Source organism: Temnothorax longispinosus, chromosome 3, assembly GCF_030848805.1.
Source record: "Temnothorax longispinosus isolate EJ_2023e chromosome 3, Tlon_JGU_v1, whole genome shotgun sequence".
Lineage (NCBI taxonomy): Eukaryota > Metazoa > Arthropoda > Insecta > Hymenoptera > Formicidae > Temnothorax > Temnothorax longispinosus.
Window position 1 is genome coordinate 11417681 of NC_092360.1, and position 24199 is coordinate 11441879.

The following is a 24199-nucleotide window of genomic DNA, read 5'->3' on the forward strand; positions in this document are numbered from 1 at the left end:
CATAGATCGGTTATTTGCTTTAATCATTTTAGTGCGCAGATGCAAAGCGACTTTTCGATGCTCCGTGTACTCTCCCTCGTCAAGAGTTCTGACTAAAAACACGCGATTCTGTGTGTGTAAAAGGCCTTCTCTGACCATTCTGGCGTTTTTTATTTTTTTGGAGATTCAAATTAGTAATATCAAATAATAATAATTAATAATTAAATACCAATTAGTAATACCAAAAGTAAATAGAGATGTGCCCTTTTCGATTGGGCGAGATCTTTGAATTTGATTAATTAATTGTAAGATTTCTCAAATCTTAAACAGTTATAATGCAAGACTTCTTAAACTTATTAAACTTCTCGACGAATTGATCGTCGCTAATTATTATACAGCAGTCATTAAATAAAAGATTGAATTTAATAAAATGCCGCATTATACTTCGGCACTCTCATCTTCAATCTATGATTGCATAATGACTATTTTGTAATTACGATGTTAAAAAACCGAGATGTAACCAATGCACATGATGGCAGTATCGGTAACTCTCTCTCTCGAGTAATTAAAGCAACAAATTAAAAATTTGCCTCAACGAATGTGACCCACAGCGCAAATAATGTCAGCGATTTTATCGCTTTTTAAATTCAAGCAGTTCTCCGATTGACCATTGTTATAAAAACAACCGAGACAAAAGATTAGATAATTTTTGTTCTCGACGTTCCTGATCATTCCAGAAGAATCGCCAAACGTTCCTTGATAAAACTGAATTACTAATTGAATTACTGGCCCAACCAGAAATGATTGGTCAAATCAATATATTGATGCGTCAATGAACGGTCAATGATAAATAATTGATATCTTACTAATTGTTTTTATGTATTAATTGAGTAATTATAAATATTTCTAAAAGATTTTTACATCTTTCGGCCAATATTATACTTTCCGACTTAGTATTGATTTAGATATTTTACAGAAATATTCGCAATGTCGATATTCGACTGAAATTTTTGACTAGAAGCTCTTTTCCAGTTATATATTTATGCAATTAGTCAATCAATCAGCGATTGCGTCGCTTTTCAATCCGGAATCCGGAGTTAACGAAAATATTACATCCCAGAGGCGGCTCGATTATTGAATTTATTCGCAGGAGAAACGTATGCGCAAATTCTGCTCTTACAGAAAAGTTGCAAGTTGATTGGCTGTCGCTTGCAGACCGTTAGCCAATCAACTTGTAGATTTTTCGTAAGAATGGAATTTGCGCACACGTTTCTCTTGCAAGTGAATTTTCAAGAATCGGGCCATTCCTGTTTTTTATAGCTGCGTCATATTACATTTTTTCCATTTAATTAGAATAAAAACAGATGTGTATTTAGATTTTGGATTTAGGAGGAATGTGGATTATAGAAGGGAGGAAGCTGAAAGAGAGATGAACAGTACGAAAGATTTAGACAGGAAAGCGCAAACATCCTCGTCTCGTCACGTCGTGCTCGCGATCGGGAATTCGCACGGCCAATCACAACGCGCCGCGACTGGACAAAAAGCATACGCAATTGTGGAGCAGGACTAGCAAGAGCGCGCGTATAAGAACCTATCCGGACGAACTTGCGTAAGTTGCACATAACCATGTGCATAAACAAAATTATCCACGTGCATTTTCATTGTAAGAACGCGCGTAAAATGCACGTGAATAATTTTCTTTGCGCATACGGTCATACATGCAACTATGCAAGTTTATCTGAATAATGTACTCCATTTCTAATGTTATTGCAGATTAAAACTTTAATCTCGGTTTAACTTACTTTTTCTAATTCTTAGAACTAGAAAAAGATGTAAGGAAAGTTGAACCGAAATTATGTCAGTTCTAAGAATCAGAAAAAATAATTAATCTGCATTGACGGAAATGGACACGAGTCCTGAATCGCGATGACGATGGCGGCGCTTACATAAGACATCTAATTGCCTTGTGAATAAGCAATGTTCGACATGTATACGTTCATTGTCAGCCGTAATAGAATACGCAAAATGCCATTAAAGCGGATCCCAGGCCGCGGTCATTATTTGACGTCTCTGTTTGTTTTTCCTCTTGCATCCGCAATGAAGCGCAATATGCATATATCACGATTGTTGCGAGGAAACGCAAGGACGAAATACACTGCGTAGCATAGAGGCGCGCGTTTAGAGCGAAGGGAGAGAAAGGGAATCGAGAGTTCTTTCTCTTTTTATGTACACGTTTTATGTAGTCGAATATATTTTTTATATTTGAAGAAAATGGGACCGCGTCGAACGTAAGATACGCGTTAAGTCGATGCGAAAGGCTCGTCGCTTTTTTCCATCGAATTTTTTTATCGGACGCGGCGCTTGAAAAACCAAGTGCGCAGATTGTTCGACGTCTTATATGTAGACTAATTTGCAGATCGTGTCGATAAAGCGCGGGATTGAACGACGGCTCGAGTTATCGACTCGTTCTCTCGCTCTCCTTCCCTCTCTCGCTCGCTCGCTCTCGCTATCGGCTTTCTGCGCATAATGAGAACAGAGAGAGGGAAAATCGAGGTAAAGTCGTATTCAATTCGGAGGCCGGAGCTCGGATCGGAGCCAGATGGCCCCGCATTCTCGGAGCACGCATACTCGCATAACTATATACGCTCGCGTCAATTTTTTGACAATTCGCGATTCACGATCGAACGCCAAGAGAGAATTCCATTATAGAAATCCGGGGTTAACGGAGCGCTAATTTGCATCGACCCCCGCCGGTTTTAACCGGCCTAGAATTAACGTTTTTCTTTCACATACGCCGCGCTGTGTGTAACGCACCGAGGCGGACTGGCGGAGGCGGAGGCGGAGAAGCGGGCATAAGCCATAAAGTGGATATGTCACATTAATATTAGAACGACCGTGGGTGGGGCGCGATTATTAAAAATTTACACGTATCAGCGATCGATCAGTCCTCTCGAAAAGCCGAGGAAGAGTGAGAACGAGGGCGAGAGAAAGAGAGAAAGAGCGAAGAGGTCAATCGGCGGATGCGGAGCGCGATAACGACTGATAACGACGTTCGATCTCAAACGTCATCAGTCACGGCCGGCCACGCTCTGAAAAAAATCCCGGACGTTCCAGCGGCGCGCTCAACCGTCCATTAAATCAAATAACTATCAAACGCCACGAGAGTGATCGCGGACGTGGACCGAAAGAAGATCGAGAGAGCAGTCGCCGTCGGCGAGATACAACGTGGGATCGCGTCGCGCGGCGACACCGTCGGCTCCTCCCGGTCTCTTTCTACAGTTGCTGAATTCCCACCGGCGCGGCGCGGCGGGAAAAGACTCCTCTTTGCTCCAAAATTGCTCCTCTTTTCCTACAGTTTCTACATCCTCCTACGTGCAGCGTGGCGCGCGTCACGTTGCCGCGCGACTCGCCTCAACGCGGCACTCGCGGCGCGCAGCAGTTGCGTTGCAGTCGCGACGCGATTGGGATCGCGCGCGTGCGCATTCTCTCTCTTTCTCTCTTCGTTTCGTTCGCTGCTGACTGCTCCAGGAACCGCGACACCGGGCGACCACCAGCTGAGTGCCAGCGACGGCAGCGACGACCGCGCGCGGATAGATCGATGGTGTGCGAGATCGTCCGTACGCGACCGTCGTATCATCTCGTCCGGCCTCGTTGCGGCGAGCCGCAGCAGCCGGAAGTCTACTCGGCAGTCGGCCCCAGGTCCCAGGCGGGAGTGTGATCGGTGACGGCGTGCCGCGCCGGCACGTCGCGATGTCGCGTCTCCCCGCTCGCGTCCCGCCGCCGTCGGCCGTCGTGCCGCGCTAATTGCCTCCGCTCCGCCGCATACGTTCGCATTTCGCCGCCGCGATGGACTGACACGTCTGTCGTGTCGAACGACAGAGACGAGGAGACGAGGTGAGTCGCCGCGATGGACGCGCGCCTCGCGTAACAGTTGTGCCTTGTGCCTTGTGCCGAGACCAGGGCGACCAGGTAAACACGCATCGCTCCGATCGCTCGTTCCTCACGCGCGCGTTGTTTCTCGCGATTTGTTATTCTCCGTCAACTGTCTAGCTGTCTTAAGCTATCCATTCGACCGCGGACCTTCCCTCCACTTCCCTCTTCCTGGCTGCGCCGCGACCGACGCGTTCGTCGGCTTCGACGCGGAAGGTATGTAACGCGTGTCCTTGTGGCAGATAGAAGCGTCGCACGATACGGACTGTCGATCCCCTGGATCTACGATGAGTTCGCAGCCGATCGTGGTGCCCGGCGGCGAGACGCAACGTCTTCAGCCGGAGGCTCAGTCTATGCCGGCAGGTTCAACTGACAGCTTCAAGACCATGACACCGCCGAACGTCAGCCGATCCCTCAGCCGTAAGTGTGCCACTTTATGTCACTTTATCATTTATTGTATTACATATACGTGTTCTATATAATCTATGTATCTTGGCGAGAGAACACGTCACACCTGCAATAACGCCAAGATGTAAACAATTTGATTATTGTAAGGTGCCTGTAATGATGTTGATTGTTATTCGTGTGTCTGTCACTTGTTGTTTGACATAGATAAAATGTAATTAGTTTATAAGAAATTTTTATTAAAATTTTGAAACAGCTATGAACTACGTTCGGGCCTAAAAATATGAGATTGGGAGAGCAATAAAAATATGAAATTAAGAAAGCTGTGTTTCATAATTGTATATACGAGTGCGCACAAGTACTGTGTGCGTATTTCTTTAAGAGATTCATGAGTTTTATCAGACTATTTCAAGCACCTGGCCATTGACGTTTGAACTATATCAATTAAAAATAATATAGAGATATAATTGCGGCATGTTTCTGCAGAACTCTTTCCTGTTGTTAGTGTTCTAAGGTTCAATTGATTTATGTAACGCTCTCGCAAATTACGTACAACTTTTTTACATTTACATAACATCTGTATTTATTCACACGGATCAGGATATTTAGATTTGTGTTAGTTTGTTATTTATAAGCGCACGGGTTTTTCGAAAATGTATTTATTTTCGCGTTTTCCCAAAATATTTCGGACATTTAAAAGGATCCCTTAATTGGGAAAGATAACAGTGATGTACATTGAATACAATTCAATACCTTCAACACAGTGAAACGCATTTTACAATATAACATAACACAGTTTTATTGGAAGAATATTTATATATTGCTTGCGTGTGTCTCCGTTTTGTGACGTATTTCATATATGAAACTATATACATAGTAATCTTGACAATGAAGAATATGTCAGGTGTGCAGCTGTGGCAGCTTATTAATATGAATGAAATGCATACTGTAGCACGTCCGACTGTTGGAAAAATGGAAATCAATACTTGAGAGTGTAACAAACCATTCTCATATTATAGCAGGAATCCCTACTGCTATAAGCACCGTAGTTTGTTGTGGATAATAACTCGTGCTTTACGACCCACTTTTCCACTTGGTTTTGTCCTGAAATGTACAATGAGGACGATGTATATGATTTTACGTGGACTACTGTAAATCCCTGGGATGAAATGCAAAGGTTCACTCGCGGTCCTAGATAACATCTTCCACATGACAAGTCTCTTTATTCTAAAAAACATTTTGCCGTTACCATATACAAAACACGATACACATGTATAAAATAACAGGAAAAGAAATGTAGCGTTGAAGGAAACTATGTTTAAAAGCTCTGCAAATGTGTCTATAGATTACTCTAGATCATCTTTACTAATAACACACTGTAATAATTTGTAAAATACACTGTGATACTTCTTCTTGAGACATTGGTTGAAACAATGTTATTACAAGATGGTGTATTATACTGTTTTGCGGACAATGTTTTGTTCTGTTTTGTAAATATATGTCGTTGTAATATAATTTGCTTGGCTGCATGTAGCAATACAGGGTTTAAAGCATGTTCTCTATCGTGCATGTATAAATTAAGCGTGCATATTCTCTTTTTTTTTTAGCATACATAAGTATATACAACGGAGTAGACAAACATGCAATATCTCTCATTCAACTGCAGGCAATCATGCGTTTTTTTTTTGCAACCGTCATTTCGTCCATCACACAAAGGACAATGATATATTGCGACGTTTCTTCTATTTCTGTATGTTAATCTTACCTGTTTGTAACGTAGAAAAATATAAAATTCTGGCTGTCTACCGTTGACCGATCGAATAGTTCTCTGAGAGACGGTTTCTATTATTTTAATGTGACGTAAGATGTGATAATGAATATTGAGTGCAATTGAATAAGTGCTAAATATGTAGAACCAGCGGATCGACAACCTCGAAGAAGCAGCATCCAAGCACAGTCTACACCGTTACCTAAACTTCCATCAACTGAGTCCCTTTCAACAAGCATAAATATTATCACCGGTGCACCTCCAGTTTCTACAGGTATAAACCTAGAAATATTTTAGAAAATAATACGTCGTTGCTACAGTTTGGGATTAACTCTGAACAGTTGCGAGCAGCTTCCCAAATTAGTATTATATACTTTTATTTTTGCAGTATATAGATACGTATATGCTAGAAAAGCTTCTGAAATCACGTATGGCTTACATAGCTCTTTTCTAAACGTTTGTGTTTGTATTTCGTTTTATATGCAATTTTCTTTACAAATTTTGAGCTTTTTTTATATATAGCAATATCATTTAATGCTTATTATCTGAATTTTACGTGCTTGTAAAATAAGCTTTGGATACGCAAAAAAAAAAGATTTATTTTATTATAGCTTAGTTGATTATCATTGATATAAGAGAGTGCATACACACTGACCTGATTATATAACTCAGTGTAGTAATGCAATAATAAAAATGTTTATGTCTCATTGTATTGTACGAGCTGTTTCATAAGGTTTGCGTCAAATTCAATTATACTTTTATAGACTGGGTGGTATTTGTTTTTGCAGGAAAAACATTGCATGCTGCCTTCCAAAATTTGATTTTTAGTATTAAATATCTCTTTGTAAAGTAGTGGATATTTCTTTTTAAGCATGATTTTTGTTGCAATATATCTAATTGGTTTGCATCTTTGAAAGTTTGATCAAAATTTTTTATGTTTGAATAATTATACTTAAATCCGGTCTGAATTGTAAAAATAAAAATTTAATTTAATCTAATTAATTGTTCAAACGTATTAGCGAGATTTGATACAAATCTTTACTGCATATTATGCATATACATTATACATGTGTTAACGTAATAACAGATACGATTTAATACAATAATTTTTCGAAAATTTGATTTTTATGTCATGTGGTTTATTTTGTACGGTTAAAGTTCTAAATGTATATATATTAAGTCAGGAAATGTGTATATTTAAACAGAATAAGAATGGATAATTTAATATATATATATATATATATATATATATATATATATATATATATATATATATATAACGCATTTGTGATATACTCGTAATACAAATCAAGATAATTTTTATGCAAAATTTGTTATGCATTATTAAATATTATTCACTCTGTATTTTTTTGTGAAACACATATTTTATAAATCTTAAATATGTGAAACGTACAAAGTAAAATATTGATTAATTAAGTTACCTGTTAAGAGAAAGAAATACTGAATAAATTGAATATTAACTGATTATTCTCGAATTACAACAATAGATTATCTTGATTTGTTCACTTATGGCGTAGAAAACGTAATGTCTGTGTTACTTTGTAGTATTCTAATTAGATGAATGCGTGATTATGTAGGATTTCATTTACATAAGACTAATATGGAATAACATATTATATATATTTGCTTTTCTTTTATTATAGAGAGAGTGTTGTAATTTTTATTTATTTTTACAATGTATAAATATGCATTATTTCTTTCTAAAAATATAATATTTGGGTTTTGTCTTATTCTTTATTTTAAATCATTTAGTAATGCGATTAAGTTTGGTTTTATGATAAGAAGCATTGACTTGTCCGTTTGTCAAAAATTATATCTATAAATTGTAAGTATATTAATAAAATAAAAATATGCAGTATATGAAATATGTGATTTTACATATACCAGATACATTGCGTATTAAAACTAATATAGTACTAATCTCATTTTTAAATGTTTATTCAGATTGAATACCAAATATCAAAGTATTTATAACAGTATGTTAAAAAAAGACCTTTTTTAGGTGTACTAAAATTTCAAAATTTCTAGAGACTAAACTCTGCGTACACATTCTATTTCGGCACCTAATTATGACCGTGCAAAGTATAATTACACAAAATTATGTATGTTATAGGGATCTCTGCAGTTGGCGAAGGTAGTCAGAAAATGGATAATTTATCAGACAAGGTAAATAATTGTCTATTTTTGAGGTACAAATTTTGCTTATTAAGACATTTGTACCTAGAAAATCAATATGTCGAAAACAGATTTTGCAAAGTGTCTATACTGCAAGTTTCGTTGGCCGGAAGATTACAGATTTGACTTAGGATTTATATTCAAAATTATATAAATTTTTTAAGTTACTCTTTTTGAACTGTAATTAATAAAAAGATTTTATTCTCTTTCATTTATTTAAAAAAACCAATTTTTTTCTTCTGGGCTACATTTATTATTTTGCATTTTTATTATTTGAAATAATATGATTTATTTTAATTTGAATATGCATTTTTAACAAATAGCATTTTTATGGTATTTTTAGTCGTTGGATTCCTGCAAATTAACGCGAAAGGAATCGTATAAGGCTCAGAGAAAGAATTATCGAATGGAAAAGAAAAGAGTAGCCAACGAACTTTTAAGTTCTTTCAAAGATCCAACCGTTATTGTTATGACTGATTGGTTAAAAGTTCGCGGCACATTGAAAAGTTGGACCAAGTTATGGTGTATTCTGAAACCTGGATTATTGCTGCTGTACAAAAGTCCAAAAACAAAGGTTCGTATTTGCATCCCTTTTTTTTCAACTGTGCCCTCCTTACTTTTAAGGTATCTACGATTTTATATATTTATTACAGAGTAATCACTGGGTAGGAACGGTACTACTCAATACGTGTCAAGTTATAGAACGTCCGAGTAAGAAAGATGGATTTTGTTTTAAATTATTTCATCCTTTGGAGCAATCTATATGGGCCCCTCGAGGACCAGAAAAAGAAGCTATTGGTATGTATCTGCATCATTATGTATATTCTACATATACTGCATGTAGTAATTTTTTTTTACATTATATTAATAGATAATATCTATAATCTAATGTCTAATAATAGATATATATAGATATAATAGATAATATTTTAGTTATAAACAAATTAATATCTGCCAGGTGCTGTTGTACAACCTTTGCCAACATCTTACCTAATCTTTCGAGCACCGTCCCAAGCGGCAGGCAAATGTTGGTTGGACGCTCTTGAATTGTCGTTACGCTGTTCTTCGTTAATAGTGCGCTCGACAAGCGCATTACCGCGTCCTTTACCACACGATACAACCACCACTCATGAAACTCAATGGAGCGAGGCTGATTATGAAAAGCACTTTGATGATCATGGTCAGTATCATTGACATAGCTCTTCCTAACTATATTTAAAAGATAGTTAAATGTAATTTGCAATAAGAGTGGAATATCTTGTATTTAAATGAAACTTATTGGAATTTTATTTTATGGAATAAAATTTCCAACAATATAATAGCGCGTATAGCAGGGTTTTCTAAGTTTTCCGCATGTTTCTTCATCCATGAATTAATTAATTCGAAGTCAATTATTGCATAGTAAAAATATTCTTGGACTCTATTATCTATTTTTTAATATATTTTTAATACTTTATAAATTATTAGTATCTCGTTATTAATACTATTAAAAGAAATATCTATTCTATATTGGATTTGGAGAACATTTAGTACATATACAGATATTAATGTTATATCAATTTTTATACACAATTATATTTTATTGTGGATGATTGCTGTACAAAACGCAAACTATTTTGTTCATTAAACTATTTTGTTATAATTAAAATATAAACCTACATAATAAATATAAATATAACAACTTTATTAATACTTGAATATAACACATTTATTACGTATTGAAATTTTTATATATAAAACAAAAGAAGATAAGTAAGCAATCGATATTTTTGATAGAATAGTATAAATAGAGAATTGGGTTTATAAAAGTATTTAATAATTAGATAAGTATGTTGTACAAGAAGTGCAATCTGTGAATGATGCATGGTGATTTGTCAATTTGCACCCCTATTGATGAAAGTAATTAGTTACAAATTACTTTTCTATCAGTTTTACATAACCACAAACAAAAATCGCGCGAAAAAATTAATACATTTTAATAACATATAGAATTTTCTATACAGCGTTATAATAATAAGTATAAATATAATTTAAAAACCTTTTTCATCCACATATATTACCATACAAAAATAATGGATAACATCTTTTCCATTTGTGCCATACGAGTTTAATGTAACTTTTTTCATTATTTTTGTCTGAAAATATCGTCCCCCAACGAACTTCATTATTCAATAAACTTTAATAACTAATTCTATGATAAAGCGTCGATTAATTTTTTTAATGAGATTTTGATGGCTGATTATATTTTACTGCTGTTTTAATTTTGAACATTAAATGTCAGAATGATTAAGACCAAAATAGCATTAAAGTTTGATTCTTTAAAGATAATGAACATTAAGTAAGAAATAAAATGTCGATATCTGTTGCATCTTTAATTTGCGAAAACTTATTTTCGAGTTGTTTAATTCAGAAATTTATTGGCGTTACAACAAAAATAATTTACGAACTATTCAAAGAATCTACTGTTAAAATTTCATAGATTCATATTGGAAAAATTTCACAGATTTGTATTTAATGTAGTATATACTTTTATATTTCTATACGTGTCTATCTTAAAATCTTGAAATTTTGTAAAAAATCAATGTAATTTTACAATTAGATGTTTAAATTTATAAATTGCATTAATAATAATTGTTTGCCGTTTTCTCTTTCTATTGTTATCCTGCTTCGTACACCAGCAGTATATTTAAGTCGCTATGCCCCAAGAACGCCTACGACACCTCAAAGACGCTTGTTATCTTGCCCGCAACCACTCTCACCCACTGTAACTCGCGATTTCAGAAGCGTTTGTCCCTCACCAACCCCAATGTTTCAACATCTTTATCATGCAATCACATATTGGGAAAAACTCTTGCCTGACCGATCTCTCACACCTGGCACTGATCAAGAAAACGTTGCGTCTTCGATTCCCAATGAGGAACCAGATAGTAGCGATAATCAGCCATCTGGTTCTTCATGTTTTACCTCTGCACCTCACCCACCAATTTCCCCAGCACGTCGCATGACTATTCCTTCTGTACATGTCTTAGAGTATGATACCCGTCAAGTAGTAACGCTAGATCCTGTGTACACCTCGCGTACAGACCTGGACGATATTAGTCAGCCGGAGAATGGAGTAGCAGCTGATGCTGAAATCAGTGCCTCGGACAGCGAATCTGAGGCATCGGCTAAGGAAGATCAATCGACGGAGCCAATCACTGAAACACCATACGTAGCTAATGAAAATGAAGTTCTTGGAACAGTAAGTATAAACTCTGCACAGCACAATTTTTAATTAGAACAAATATTTATAACAAGATATTTATAATTCATTGCATTCTTCACAGTTTCTTTTTCCCTAAATCATTTTAATTTTATCATGAATATATAGTATAATGTTACAGATTTTGCAATTATTTCTTGTAATACTCTATCGTTATTAATTAATAGGCTGGTGAAGTCGTTGCGGAACTGCAAGAAGAGCAGAAGTCTTTGATATGGTTCTTAATGAAACAAGTTCGCCCTGGCATGGATCTATCTAAAGTTGTATTGCCAACTTTTATTCTGGAGTCACGTTCATTTTTGGAAAAACTGGCCGATTCGTATTATCACGCTGATTTATTGTCCCAGTTAGTAAAACGTAGTAGTATATCTATATCGTGATTTTTGTGTGGATATATTAATTAACCATAATTTCTTTATTTTATTTTATTTTACAGAGCAGTGTTGGAAGATGACGCATTTACACGTATGAAAGCCGTAGTGAAATGGTACTTGTCGGGATTTTATAAGAAACCACAAGGCTTGAAAAAGCCATACAATCCGCTTTTGGGTGAAACATTCCGCTGCTATTGGCAACATCCTAATGGATCAAGAACATTCTATTTAGCCGAACAAGTAATGACCTAGAAGTTATTACACTAACAATATTAGATTTTGTCTACATTGCCATAATATTGCTGAAATTCTTCATTTTAACTTCAATAACAGATTTCCGTAGACTAATTTAAAATTAATATGCAGCCAATTATCAATTTTTTTAAATATATTAGTATTATATTTTATCTTAACGTATATGTCTTAATGTTTTTGCTAGCTGTCGCATCATCCACCTATCTCAGGATTTTATGTGACAAATCGCCAAGATGGATTTACTATTAGCGCTACGATTATTGCAAAATCTAAATTTTATGGTGAGTAAGTAATTTGTTTACTACATGATATAATAATATTAATACTTCTGGGGGTCGATTCTGTATCTCGGGACGAGGTGAAAATTACAAAAGTGAGGAAATTCACTAGAGAATCTACAATTTCATTTGTCGAAATCGAGTAAATTTGTTCACTTTTGTAATTTTCACCTCGTCTCAAAATACAGAATCGACCTCCTGTCTGATACTTATAGCGTTACCTAATAATACATATGTCAAACTTTTACAGGAAATTCCACTTCTGCAGTTTTGGATGGCATTGCTGTATTAACAATGCTACCGAGAGGTGAAGATTATACAATGACAATTCCTTATGCACATTGCAAAGGCATTCTTATGGGAACGTTGTCTATGGAACTCGGTGGAAAAGTCAACATAATATGTGAGAAAACCGGCTATCAAACTGAATTAGAATTTAAACTTAAGGTAACAAATAGCATATTTTGCTGCTTTTGCATAATTACCAAAATTCTTAATAAAATCGCGATTTAAAAGCTGATAGATCTTAATTATTTTTTACGTTATAGTAATGTTTAATTATGTTAATTTGATTAAAAATAATGTTAATTTAATTAAAAATATGATAATATTTTTAGCCGTTTCTTGGCGGTGCGGAATTAATGAACCAAGTTGTGGGACGAATACGCTTAGGAAAGGAAACTTTAGCTACTATTTCGGGATATTGGGATGGATTGATTTTAATAACGGACAAGCGGACAGGAGTAAGATAAACTTGAATCTTAATTGATGATTTTAGACAACCATCAATATAATATAATATTAATATAATGTTTTATTTCGTAGCAAGAAAATGTCTTCTTTAATCCAACTCCGGAAATACGTAAAAAAAGATTGAAGAAATTTACCGTTCCTATGGAATATCAGGGGCCGTGGGAAAGCGAAAAATTGTGGTACGCTGTTACACAAGCTATTAATAGCGATGATCAGGTTGCAGCTACTGAGGCTAAAACTCGACTTGAGGAAGCACAAAGAGAACGAGCTAAAGAGCGAAAGCATCTAGGACAAGAATGGATTCCAAAATATTTCGTTCAAGTACGATATAAATCGCTTTTATATTTGATATTTATTTACATATTAATTATTTATCTGCATATATATTTATATTTGCAAAGTAATTTCTAATTTTTTCTGTTACCATTAGGATATCATAACTGGAAATTGGGTGTATCGACATGCTGACATAAGACCATGGGATCCGAGAAACGATGTAGTACAATATGAAGAAAATTATGTAGTGCGCACAAAGACCAGGCATAAAACACCTATTATGCGTACTGGTAGTATTGTTTCTACTGACCCACAATCACAGGTACAGCGACGTAAGATATAGTTTGCACTGTGCATGCTGTTTTAACATTTGTACACATTTCTATAAGTAATAATTATTTTAATCGCTTTAAGTGTCTATTTTCTACTTTGTCCGGCAGTACTACTAAACAACTGCATGTTGTACTACTTTACTTTATTCTATTTGCTACCTATGGATCTCAATAGATTGTATACAGTTCTGATATTTTTAATAAACTTGTATCGCTTGACTTGTAATTTACTTTGACGTGTAACATTAATTGCATTATTATTATATTTATTAATCAACTTAATTCTTTGGAATCATTTGTTAGTTTTAAGATTCCATTACGTAATCGCGTAAACTGTACAAATTTAAAATTATTATACATTCAAAATAAATTATAATATCTAATTTTCTATATTCAAATTTTTATAATTTTGAATGTCGTATGTGTATTGTTATCTTTCTGAAGCAGAAGTCTGCACATATCACAAAATATGTTGCCTTTATTAGAGAAGAAGTGTAATATAAAAGATACTACTATAATTAAAAAAAAAGAATAAAAATAAACTTGTAATCTAGCATAAATAAACAATAAAAACAAAAATATATCCATGCTAACAGAAAAATGCTTTTACTATTTATTACTGTGTATTTTTTTATATTATTAACAAATCAAAATCTCTTATCTCTTTTTATTGACACGATATATCTAAATGTAAAATAAAGAGAGAGGCAAATTATTTTAATTTACTGTTATTTGCGCTTTAATTAACACATACGTTCACTATAATCCAGAAAACATTTGTTTAAATAGTTTGAGTACTAAACAGCTTCTTAGCAAAAAAAAGTCAAGACATAGCTTTCAAAAATTAATTTAAAAAATTTCTAGTTAGATCTCAAACTTAGGAAACATTAATGTTAGCACCTCATATTAACCACGGATGAAGCTTTTAAAATATATCATTTGTGCATATTTAAATTCGATTAATTATGTAAATTACAAAATCATTGCAGATTCCATTATTACAAGCTGAATCACGTTCCTCCTTATCAGTCCTCAAATCTTCTAAGAGGCAGCTATCAAATAACATGCCTTTGACAGAGACTCACGATTCTGGAAGCTCATCTGCAGAGGCACATACCGATTCTAGTCAATCTTTAGGAAAACGAAGACGGTCAACTGCTAGGTAAGAATATTAAAATATAACAAAAGCATCGTGAGTTATTAACTTTATAGTAATGCGCGCAAAATTTATAATCGATGATAATACATAATTAAATATATTTATTTTAGGTTAATTGACATAATGAAAGAAGTAGAGCATCAAATGATGGAACATGGTGAGAAATTGAATCGTATACAGCAGATTGTAGAACAAGTTGTGAGGAAGCAAAGAGAATCTGGTGAACAGCATCATAACATAAATATGTTCAAGAGCTTTGTGGATACTATACTTATTATTGTTATCGTTTTTTCCGTGCAATATTTTGTAAACGTATGGAATAACAATCCTACTAAGGGTTAAGGGATTTAGTAAGATTGTTCTCCATATCTTTTGTGTTACACTCATTTTTTTTAACTATATGTGTCACTCGTTTTCCTATTCCCTAAAATTCTTGCAGCGTGGTGTCGGTACTTCATGATCATGGTGAAGTGGATCATTTCGCAGAAAAGAAATATAATGATATAATTTTTATTCCAAACACGATATATTTGACGCATTCTCATTGATATAGAAATAAGATATTAAGAGATTAGGAGAAAAAGAATATATATATATATATATATATATATATATATATATATATATATATATATATATATATTAGAGAGGAGTTCTATATGTTAGATCCAGTGCAATGGTATTTTGTTATAGTTGCAGAAGTAAGAAAATTCAAGTACAGGAACTAACAATCTATATGAGCTTATACTGTATATAGGGCTTAAGTATAATACTGTAAGAGCTATACAGTTCTCGAATTACTAATGTAATTTTTATTGCAACCAGCCAGTACCAAATTGTAATATAATCACGTAATTGTTGTAAAAATATTGTTCAGATGTTACTTTCGCAGCTAATTTATTATAAATCCCGCTATATTTAAATCTGTATTGATATATGATATGATAGCATATTGTAATTTGATTCTGATGTGATATCAAATTTATAATAATCTATATTAAGCTGTTTCATTTATATTTTTAAATCGATTACCTTTGTTACGACTATCAATTAATTTGTGTCGAAATATTCTACGTAATATTGATACAAATTTTCTCTAAAACTTCGGTATAGAAAACTTATGATACTTTATATTTTATTTACCTCTAAGCTTGTCATGTGATATCTCGATAATGAAACAATAGTATCAGACTTGTACATATATAAAAGAATCTATCCAATTCGCTTGACATTACACCGGATACAACACAATTTTTTTTAAATCAATAAATAAGCATATTTATGTAATTTTTGGAAACTTTAAATTCAATAAAATAGTATAGTTTAATAAACTATTCTGTGACATGTAGTTACCTAATTATGTAGTTACAAATTACGCGCGGATGAATTATTTAAAAATTATAAAACGTGTAATAAAAGTGTAATAACTCGCCAAAAAGTTTTTTGGTATATTAATTTATAATAGTACTTTTTAATTGTATTAAAAAATAGTTTTTTATCTGGTCATTGTCCATCCACATATTTTTTTACTATAATGATGTGTTTTTGGCTGTAATTTGTTCTTGGATTATAAAGAGAAAGAAGCAAAGCTTTTCTTAATATATTTATCTAAGCTATTGTCTCTATCTCTATCTCTAAGCTAATCAATTAATATCAATAATATATACACAAAGAAAAATACATACTATATGTTAAAATCCAAACTAAACGCGCATGTAAATTTCTATGTGTAATATAACTAAAATTGACCTTTTCGAAGAGCGGAGACTATCATTTTAGTCAATTTGTCACAATAATGCTATTGTATATAGTCACAATTTGTTAAAAATAAATTACTGGTTTTATATATTTTTTGACAGAAAGTTAGAATTTGGTAAGAATTTTAAGAATGTTATATACGTGACTTATTTTATATATTAAATATGATTTTATTATAAATAAAAATTTTTCTTTTTATATTTTATAAAAAAAATAGTTTCTTTTGTGCATAGTTTCTAACTTAAATCACTATCTCATTCTACGTTGAAAGTGTTACATTCTTATAAAACAGATATATTTTGCAAAGTATACAAAAGAGATTTATTAATATATACTGATAACATTATTTACAATTATGAGAGGAAAATATAAATATGTATAGAAATGTACTTGTTATTCTGTAATCAATGTAATATATGTAATTTAACAAAAGGAACATATATTGGCCAGAAACATCCTAAACATCTTAATTTCTAACGTTATTCTTCTAAAAGTTTATGAAAAAAATAACACTTATTATTGCAAAGTGAAACTTGGACAGAATTTATTCTTTACGTTGAGATTTATGTGAACTTTAAATAACAGTGCATTTCTCTTAATGTTACATTATATGTATATATGTATAAGTACATTTTATTTATTTAAGACTGATATTACTATATCATTGGGTAATAAATATATAAAATATTCATACGAAGTTTGACATCATTATAACATCTTCCTTCAGTCTTAAATACTATTTTCTGCAATAGAATAGCTTCGTGTTTTATGAATTCTATTATTTTAAAATTTCCCTGACTTTATATAATACAAAAAAAAACAAATCTATTCATGCGCAGTACGAATTGCCAATTACGTCCAATCAACAAAAATTATGTCGTCTAATTGTCAAAATTACTTGTATCAAAATAATATACAGTCAAACCAAACTAACATCAAACCAATATTACTAATAACATTGATACATCGAAGACTGTAAGTTCAAATATTACAAAATTATTTGTGTGCGCTTAATGATATATGTCAATGATGAATTTTTACATTCGTCAAGAATTTTGCCAGGAAAAAACATTTTGTTAATAAAAGATTTTATTATAAATCTTATTTGTACATATTTACATTACAACTCTTGATTATAATATATATGTCCATATTTTTATTATAACAAGCAGATATATATAACTCTTTTCCTTATTTTTTTTACACATAGCACTACCGATTAGAATAAAATCAAAATGTTATAACAGAGTACATTTCGCATTCAGATGGAGAAGATCCCAATAACGCCGCAAATGCTACGTATAGCCGTGAAAGATTTACAAAAATTTCAATTATTTGTAAAATCAAATAACTTAAGGGATCATATACAAAGACATTATCCTGTTGAAACTGATTTCAAAGCTCTCGAGCAGGAATTACAGGAGAAATTGAAATATGCTGTTTGCGTTGGATTGCTTGCTAAACAGGGAGACGACCAATATTATATACCAACTTTACGAGAAGAGGCTAATTCTGTTAAAACAGCGATCAGCGCATTTTGGGAGATCTACACAAACGTAATATGTGATCTCACGTTGATCTATTTTACACCAATCTTTGTACTGTGCAAAAAAATCCTTTTATTTAATTTATTTAGAACAATCAGTTGCCTAATATGAGGAAGAAAAGGCCAGGTGGCAAAAGATTACTAACGTATCAGAAACCAAGAGATTACGTGAATTCCTCTAAGAAAGAAGAAACTGATAGTGATGAAGATTTAGATTTTCTTTAATCTAAGAATCGTGACTCTTAAACATCAATGTTACAATATAACTGTAAATCTTTTTAGACATGTTTCTATGTGACATCCTATGCAATACAAATTCTTTATATACGTATATAAAAATGAATATATAACATACCAATTTATATAATACATGATTTGTAGAGACACAATTGTACTCAGTTTAATTATATACAATAAAAAGCTTAATGCTGCATGGCTCCAAGCACAGAAAAAGGATTATTTGCATCGTAGAAGGATCCTTCTTCGCTGGTGCTTTCGCACATTTTTTCTTCTTCACAATTTTCTTCGTGTGTAGCTTTCTTCTTTTCATATCTTTTTGTTTTTTGCTTTTTACACTTATTGGCTTTCCACGCCAGTGCAGTATCAAGCAAAGGTTTGACTTTTGATAAAAGTACATTAAATAAACGCGACAAACTCGGGGAATCTTGCAACATTAAATTGATGTAAACTTCAACGTCGTCACGTTTTTTAAAATTGCTACATAAATTGTACAATAATGTACCATTGAACACAGTAGCAACCTTGGTTGGTTCATATGGATATCCCAATAATGCGTTTAAGTTTAGAATATGCCTCAAGCAATTTTGAAACTCTGCAAAACCATGAACAATTGTAATATTGAATTTTTTCGGTTGCGTATACAGTTTCTGATCTACTTCGAAATTAGATACGAAGAATCCAGCTGCAAGTAAGCAGTCATCAGGATTAACCTCGTGAATTGCATTTGCAAGTGTAGCATTATTTGAGTATTGTGGCCGATAGTTTGTCGTTTTTCTTTGGTGTCGAATATTGTCCACAGTTTTATTAAATCTCTGACAGAATTTGCTCAGGATTCTATATAAGCCTATATGGTAATCGATTATGTTGAATAACAAAGCGAATAATAAAGCATATACGTGACAATTGAATTTAGACGGTTCCTGTTGTTGACCTATCCAGTACTTCATGGTTGCAATATACAACATCAAACTTGATGGAATTTCGTTTATGTAACTTGCATTAGAGATCGTCAAAGCGGTATTTATAATTTCTCTTCGAGTAACAATGGATAATTCTCTCAAGTTGAGTAAAGAAGGTAGTTCGCAACCAAACATATTATTGCTGTACTCCAATTGATAACGCTTTATCCCCTTATTCTCGTCTCTGGTTATATATTCCATGTTGGTTTTCCTTCCTTTGACTCCTGATATCAGCAATCCATAAATAACACCTATAATTTTTAAACTTATATGAATAGATGAAACTTGGGAGGGATCTTCAATCTGCGTAGGACAAACATATAACTTTCTTATTATTAAATCTATGAAATAGGGAGCAAATCTGCACTGTTTGAATTCATGAATAAACCACTTAGGCAAATTGTCAACCAGAGACTCATTAGAGACCAACTCTCTCTCTTCAAGTATGCTTGCTATTTCTTTGTCTTCCGTTTCCTCCTCATCGCTCAGTTGCGTCTCATTGGTCTTTTCATCGATATACGTCAAATTATATATATCACCTTCAAACTTGTACATTTTGAACATATTCTGCATGCTTGCCTTCGAAAAAACTTCTGCAGGAAAACCTAGCGTATGTAGCACGCTCAGTGGTGCATTGATATAACCGTTTATTACCATTTCTATCGTATTCAATACGCGTTTGCGTTCTTGTTTCCGCAATCTACTCAGTATCCCTATTACGGCTTCATTTAAACTGCGTCTTCGTAGCCATTGAAACGTGACGTTTATACGCCGTTGTTGTTCATTGTTGAATCTCCTTTTGTCCATTTGTGGCAAATGACGAAAGAAGTTTTTAAACATGTGTTGCTTTACATAGTCATTCCCCAATAATACTGCTGCTAAGAACAACAGAGACTGATTCAATCCGTAGTAAACCCGGAAGAGTTTCTCAACGCGATAAATTTTGCAACGTTTCATGTAACCTCCGCCTATCGGGTTACGCACTACGTCATGTTCCAGCGTATTGAACGGTATGTATAAAGATCCGTAAATATAGAAATCAGAGTCGTAGCTCAATACAGGACAGTTGAGAATGCGTGCTATCGCAGCTATGGTATTGTCTGCTTCAAATATGCACTGTGCGTATCTGATGCCTCTCTCATGCATCACATCTTTGAAGACCTCTTTTAGAAGCAGCGGAAGGAATTTAGTCCTATGCTGAGAAGACAAGGTATATTTTAACGCGATCTCATTCTTCTGTTTAGTTCGAGACACAATGGTCTTCAGCTTCTTGTCTTCGCAGCCACCGTCAATCAAAACTAACGGGGTGACCTTGCAAATTAAGAGTTTATCGAAAAAATCTCTCACGCATTGCGCATACTTGTCGTAGTCGCCACCGAAAGCGCAATTGCATTTCACGTGCCACATGTATAATTGACAACATATATTATTGCCGTCGATTACTAAATAACTGTCGTGTAGCGCGTAAGGTTCAAGGTAGCGCTCCGAATCATTCGATATGTATGTTGTTAAACCAGGAATCCCCATTCTGATAGTCAATTTTCTTTAAAAGCTTTATTTAATATCCACACGAGTTTCTGTAACAAAATTATTAAACAACGATATTTCTGACATTTCTACAAGCTTCTTTTTACTGCTTTATATAATTTCCTTGTTTCTGTTTATTTATCACTTACATTGTGTTTGTGATTAAGCCTAACCTCAATGTGTCCGTTTTTAACGTTATGACTAAATGAAGTCGAAAGTCATAGTCAATTTCGTCAGGAAGATTAATAAAGTGATTTAGAAGTGAACATGGTTTAAGAATCTTTTGTGGGAGATAATCCAAGGACCGAGTTAAAAGCGCTTTCCTATTCCATAGCCAGTTGGAGTAACCTAACCCCCAAAAAAAGTTTTTAACGTTACATTTTCTTTGTTGAATTATACGCAGTTGTTACTTCCAGCAAAGTTTCTTCTACTTACTTTAACATTTCCTTAATTTATTATCATTGCTACTTCTTCAAGTAATATTATAATATATCAGAATAAACTATAGGCTTGTATACATCTTCTTTTAAAACCTCATAAATGGAATATAGCATGAACGCCATGAACCAAATACAAAGAGAAGCCATTGAGAGAGGGGCGACGAGGTAAAAAATGCTATTGTTCTTATTAGATATCTTTAGACTTGTTTCACTAGTCTAGCATGGGACAAATCATTATTTAATATAATTATCTAGTATAGTTCACTATCAAGAATGGCTACTCCAAAATTTAAAAAATTTTTAGAATATATAAGCTAATAATGTTGAATATACATATATACAGAACTAGAGAGATAAGGATAAAGTATATAATGATAGTGTAATGTATGTAATTTAATAGAAATTCGTAATTAAATTTAATATAAATTTGTACATAAAGATATTAGTCTAGATATTATATTTACATAAATATATTTTATTTTACCGAAAAGTGGTACATTTATTTCTGTTCAAACGAATTCCGAGCATGGAAAGTTGTTTGTTAGATCAATCTAGCGCTATGTCTCCGTGTTAATTATAAATTTGCTGAAAAGAAAAAGTGTATGAATTATATAGTCAAATTATTTCTTGAGAATTTGTGTTACTACAAGATCATATGTATGATTACTAGAAAATTCCAATTCTCACACAATTGCTTATTTAAATAGAAAATATAAAAAAGATTAAGAAAATTCTTTCTTCCTTTCCTCTTTTTCTTTCCTTTCATCAAATATTAATGAAAAAATTTCGTGGACTAATAATTAGCAGCGTACAACAAATCTTGTCGCATAAAGTGATTGTAGCTAAACTTCAAGTATTCAAATTAATGTGCATATTTTCTCATTTGACTCTGTATAACTTTTTGTACCATGGTTATTCGCGCGTGCCCGATCTCTTTCGTCCCATAAAGTGAGTCCGTCGCATGCGCAAATCTTCTTCGTATTTTGAAATAATCCAGATGATCTAGCTATAATGCCACAAGCCAACCTGTAGGAGGAATTTAATGTAAACTAATTAAATAAGACACAGTCAACCATCAAGCTTGATGCAATAATAATCATTCCGTATACCTAGCTCCACTATTCCCATTTATCTTAGATTCTGGACTGTCGCCTCTTCCAAGATCGTCTGGATCCTTGGTAAAAATGAGAGATCTGCCAATAATGTCAGGTATCTTAAGAAACTTGTCTATCCTCCAAAACGTAGCTCTGCCAGCAGCGTCTGCTAGGACATTACCAAGATCACCGACATGCTGCAATTGCAGGCAACAGAGACATCGTTAAAATATACCATGAGATCTAAGAAATCTGACGTTTTTATATTTACCCTCTTGGACAAATCATCCTCGGGACCACCGTGTGGTGAATTATTTGGGTTGAAATGTTCGCCTACGCTGCAATAAAAATAAAATTTGTACTCTAAGCGTCAAGTATTTTGCTTTTGCGAGCTCCTGTGACTTACCTGTCACAGCCGTTAGATATATCACCGCACTCGTGTATGTGCATACCGTGCTCGCCCGGAGTTAAACCGTCAATCGTACCGTCTATGATACATCCCTCTGGAGTTTCTGCAAATCTTATTACCCCTCTGATCTGATTACTCACGCTGTATCCTGAGTTTCCACCCAGCATTGACACAGCGCTTAATCCATCTGCAAAAGATAAGTGTCTAATTTTAACAATCACAAGTAGTTATGTGTATCATTAATTCTACCATATGTGCATGTATAAAAACATATTCAATATAGAATATAAAAATATTCAAAATAAACTTTTTAGTCTTCTAGATACGAATTATTTTTCCATAACTCCTTTTTTTCTTTCCAACAGTTCTAAAAATACTGTGTCTTCAGAAATCGTGAATGAAACAGGCAAGTTGATTGTAATACACATAAAAACAGCATAGCAAAATTTGTTTAAACCTCCGAATCCCTTCAACACTGCCTGTCTTCCAGTCCTTTCGATTCTTTCCTGTATGACGGAGTAAGGTAGATTTGTCTCAAGGGTGACCGCGCCGCGTTCTAACGATATGTCGACATTCCGGATGTCATCCAGATCCGCCAGACTCTTGGAAATTGCATTGACGCATTTCTCACATGTCATATGTACCGCAAACTCGATCTGCAGAATTAACGTAATATTACAGATTTGACAATATTTTATTTCCTCTCTCCCGATTTGTCAGTGACGAGTATAAAAGTAATTGCTGACCTTCGCTGAAGCCATTTGCGTATACGCTTATATCAACGTGATAAAGCAATTTTTTTATACATGCCGGTCTTATATGCGTCGCACACCGGCGAGTGCTCCTATCTTTCATTTATTTATTTTTTTTTCTTAATTTATTACTAACAAGTCTGGCCAATTTTCCAGCAGCAGGGTTTCCAACAGTATCTTAGTTCTTTTGGCACCTCCTCCATCGTTCTCGCATCTTTTTTCCTCTCGCGGGTTAATCAAATCGCAAAATGTGCAAAATTGCTCGCAGCAAAACTTTTATGCAATTATATAATTGCGTCGTTCCTTTCTTAGCCTAATCTTTCTTTCCAATATTAAACAAAAATTGACTATTCTGTCGACGTTAACGAAATAATAAAGATATCGCTTGATAAATTAGTCGACAATTAATTAATTAAACATTGCAGTTTGGTCGAAATCATCCTAATTCAACCGGCAGAATTCTTTACGGCAAAACTTTTACGCAACTATACAATTGTCATTCTTAAT

The 24199-nt window shown here is 33.6% G+C and overlaps 4 protein-coding genes across 8 annotated transcripts; 2 read left to right on the forward strand and 2 right to left on the reverse strand.

Moving 5' to 3' along the window:
• The first annotated feature begins 3361 nt into the window (after window positions 1-3361).
• On the forward strand, window positions 3362-17414 carry Orp8 (Oxysterol-binding protein-related protein 8). 4 transcript variants are annotated; one of them, XM_071773661.1, is made up of 17 exons: window positions 3362-3948; window positions 4152-4329; window positions 6228-6356; window positions 8217-8269; window positions 8622-8852; window positions 8932-9076; window positions 9237-9458; window positions 11308-11519; window positions 11708-11886; window positions 11977-12154; window positions 12354-12450; window positions 12698-12894; window positions 13065-13190; window positions 13273-13521; window positions 13631-13798; window positions 14798-14970; window positions 15078-17414. In XM_071773661.1, exons 2-17 carry the CDS (start codon window positions 4197-4199, stop codon window positions 15307-15309), a joined length of 2724 nt encoding a protein of 907 aa, XP_071629762.1. In that variant the 5' UTR covers window positions 3362-3948; window positions 4152-4196; the 3' UTR covers window positions 15310-17414. The 4 variants fall into 4 exon arrangements, with proteins under 4 accessions (XP_071629762.1, XP_071629761.1, XP_071629764.1 ...); XM_071773660.1 differs by having other exon boundaries at window positions 3363-3873; XM_071773662.1 differs by having other exon boundaries at window positions 3374-3873; window positions 11362-11519.
• Window positions 17415-17990: 576 nt separating this feature from the next.
• On the forward strand, window positions 17991-18496 carry LOC139810265 (uncharacterized). The gene is made up of 2 exons (XM_071773679.1): window positions 17991-18281; window positions 18362-18496. Exons 1-2 carry the CDS (start codon window positions 17991-17993, stop codon window positions 18494-18496), a joined length of 426 nt encoding a protein of 141 aa, XP_071629780.1.
• Ast (protein asteroid) lies at window positions 18443-21670 on the reverse strand. Its single transcript, XM_071773665.1, has 3 exons — window positions 21433-21670; window positions 21147-21345; window positions 18443-21047 (listed from the first exon to the last, which is right to left on the reverse strand). The coding sequence occupies exon 3, from the start codon at window positions 20995-20997 to the stop codon at window positions 18694-18696; it is 2304 nt and encodes a 767-aa protein (XP_071629766.1). The 5' UTR covers window positions 20998-21047; window positions 21147-21345; window positions 21433-21670; the 3' UTR covers window positions 18443-18693.
• A 139-nt stretch (window positions 21671-21809) lies between these two features.
• Window positions 21810-23841, reverse strand: Ccs (copper chaperone for superoxide dismutase). Of its 2 annotated transcripts, XM_071773676.1 has the most exons (7): window positions 23687-23841; window positions 23398-23596; window positions 22938-23127; window positions 22803-22869; window positions 22547-22728; window positions 22345-22463; window positions 21810-22022 (listed from the first exon to the last, which is right to left on the reverse strand). In XM_071773676.1, exons 1-7 carry the CDS (start codon window positions 23699-23701, stop codon window positions 22012-22014), a joined length of 783 nt encoding a protein of 260 aa, XP_071629777.1. In that variant the 5' UTR covers window positions 23702-23841; the 3' UTR covers window positions 21810-22011. The 2 variants fall into 2 exon arrangements, with proteins under 2 accessions (XP_071629777.1, XP_071629776.1); XM_071773675.1 differs by lacking the exon at window positions 21810-22022 and having other exon boundaries at window positions 22029-22463.
• Between the last annotated feature and the right edge of the window lie 358 nt (window positions 23842-24199).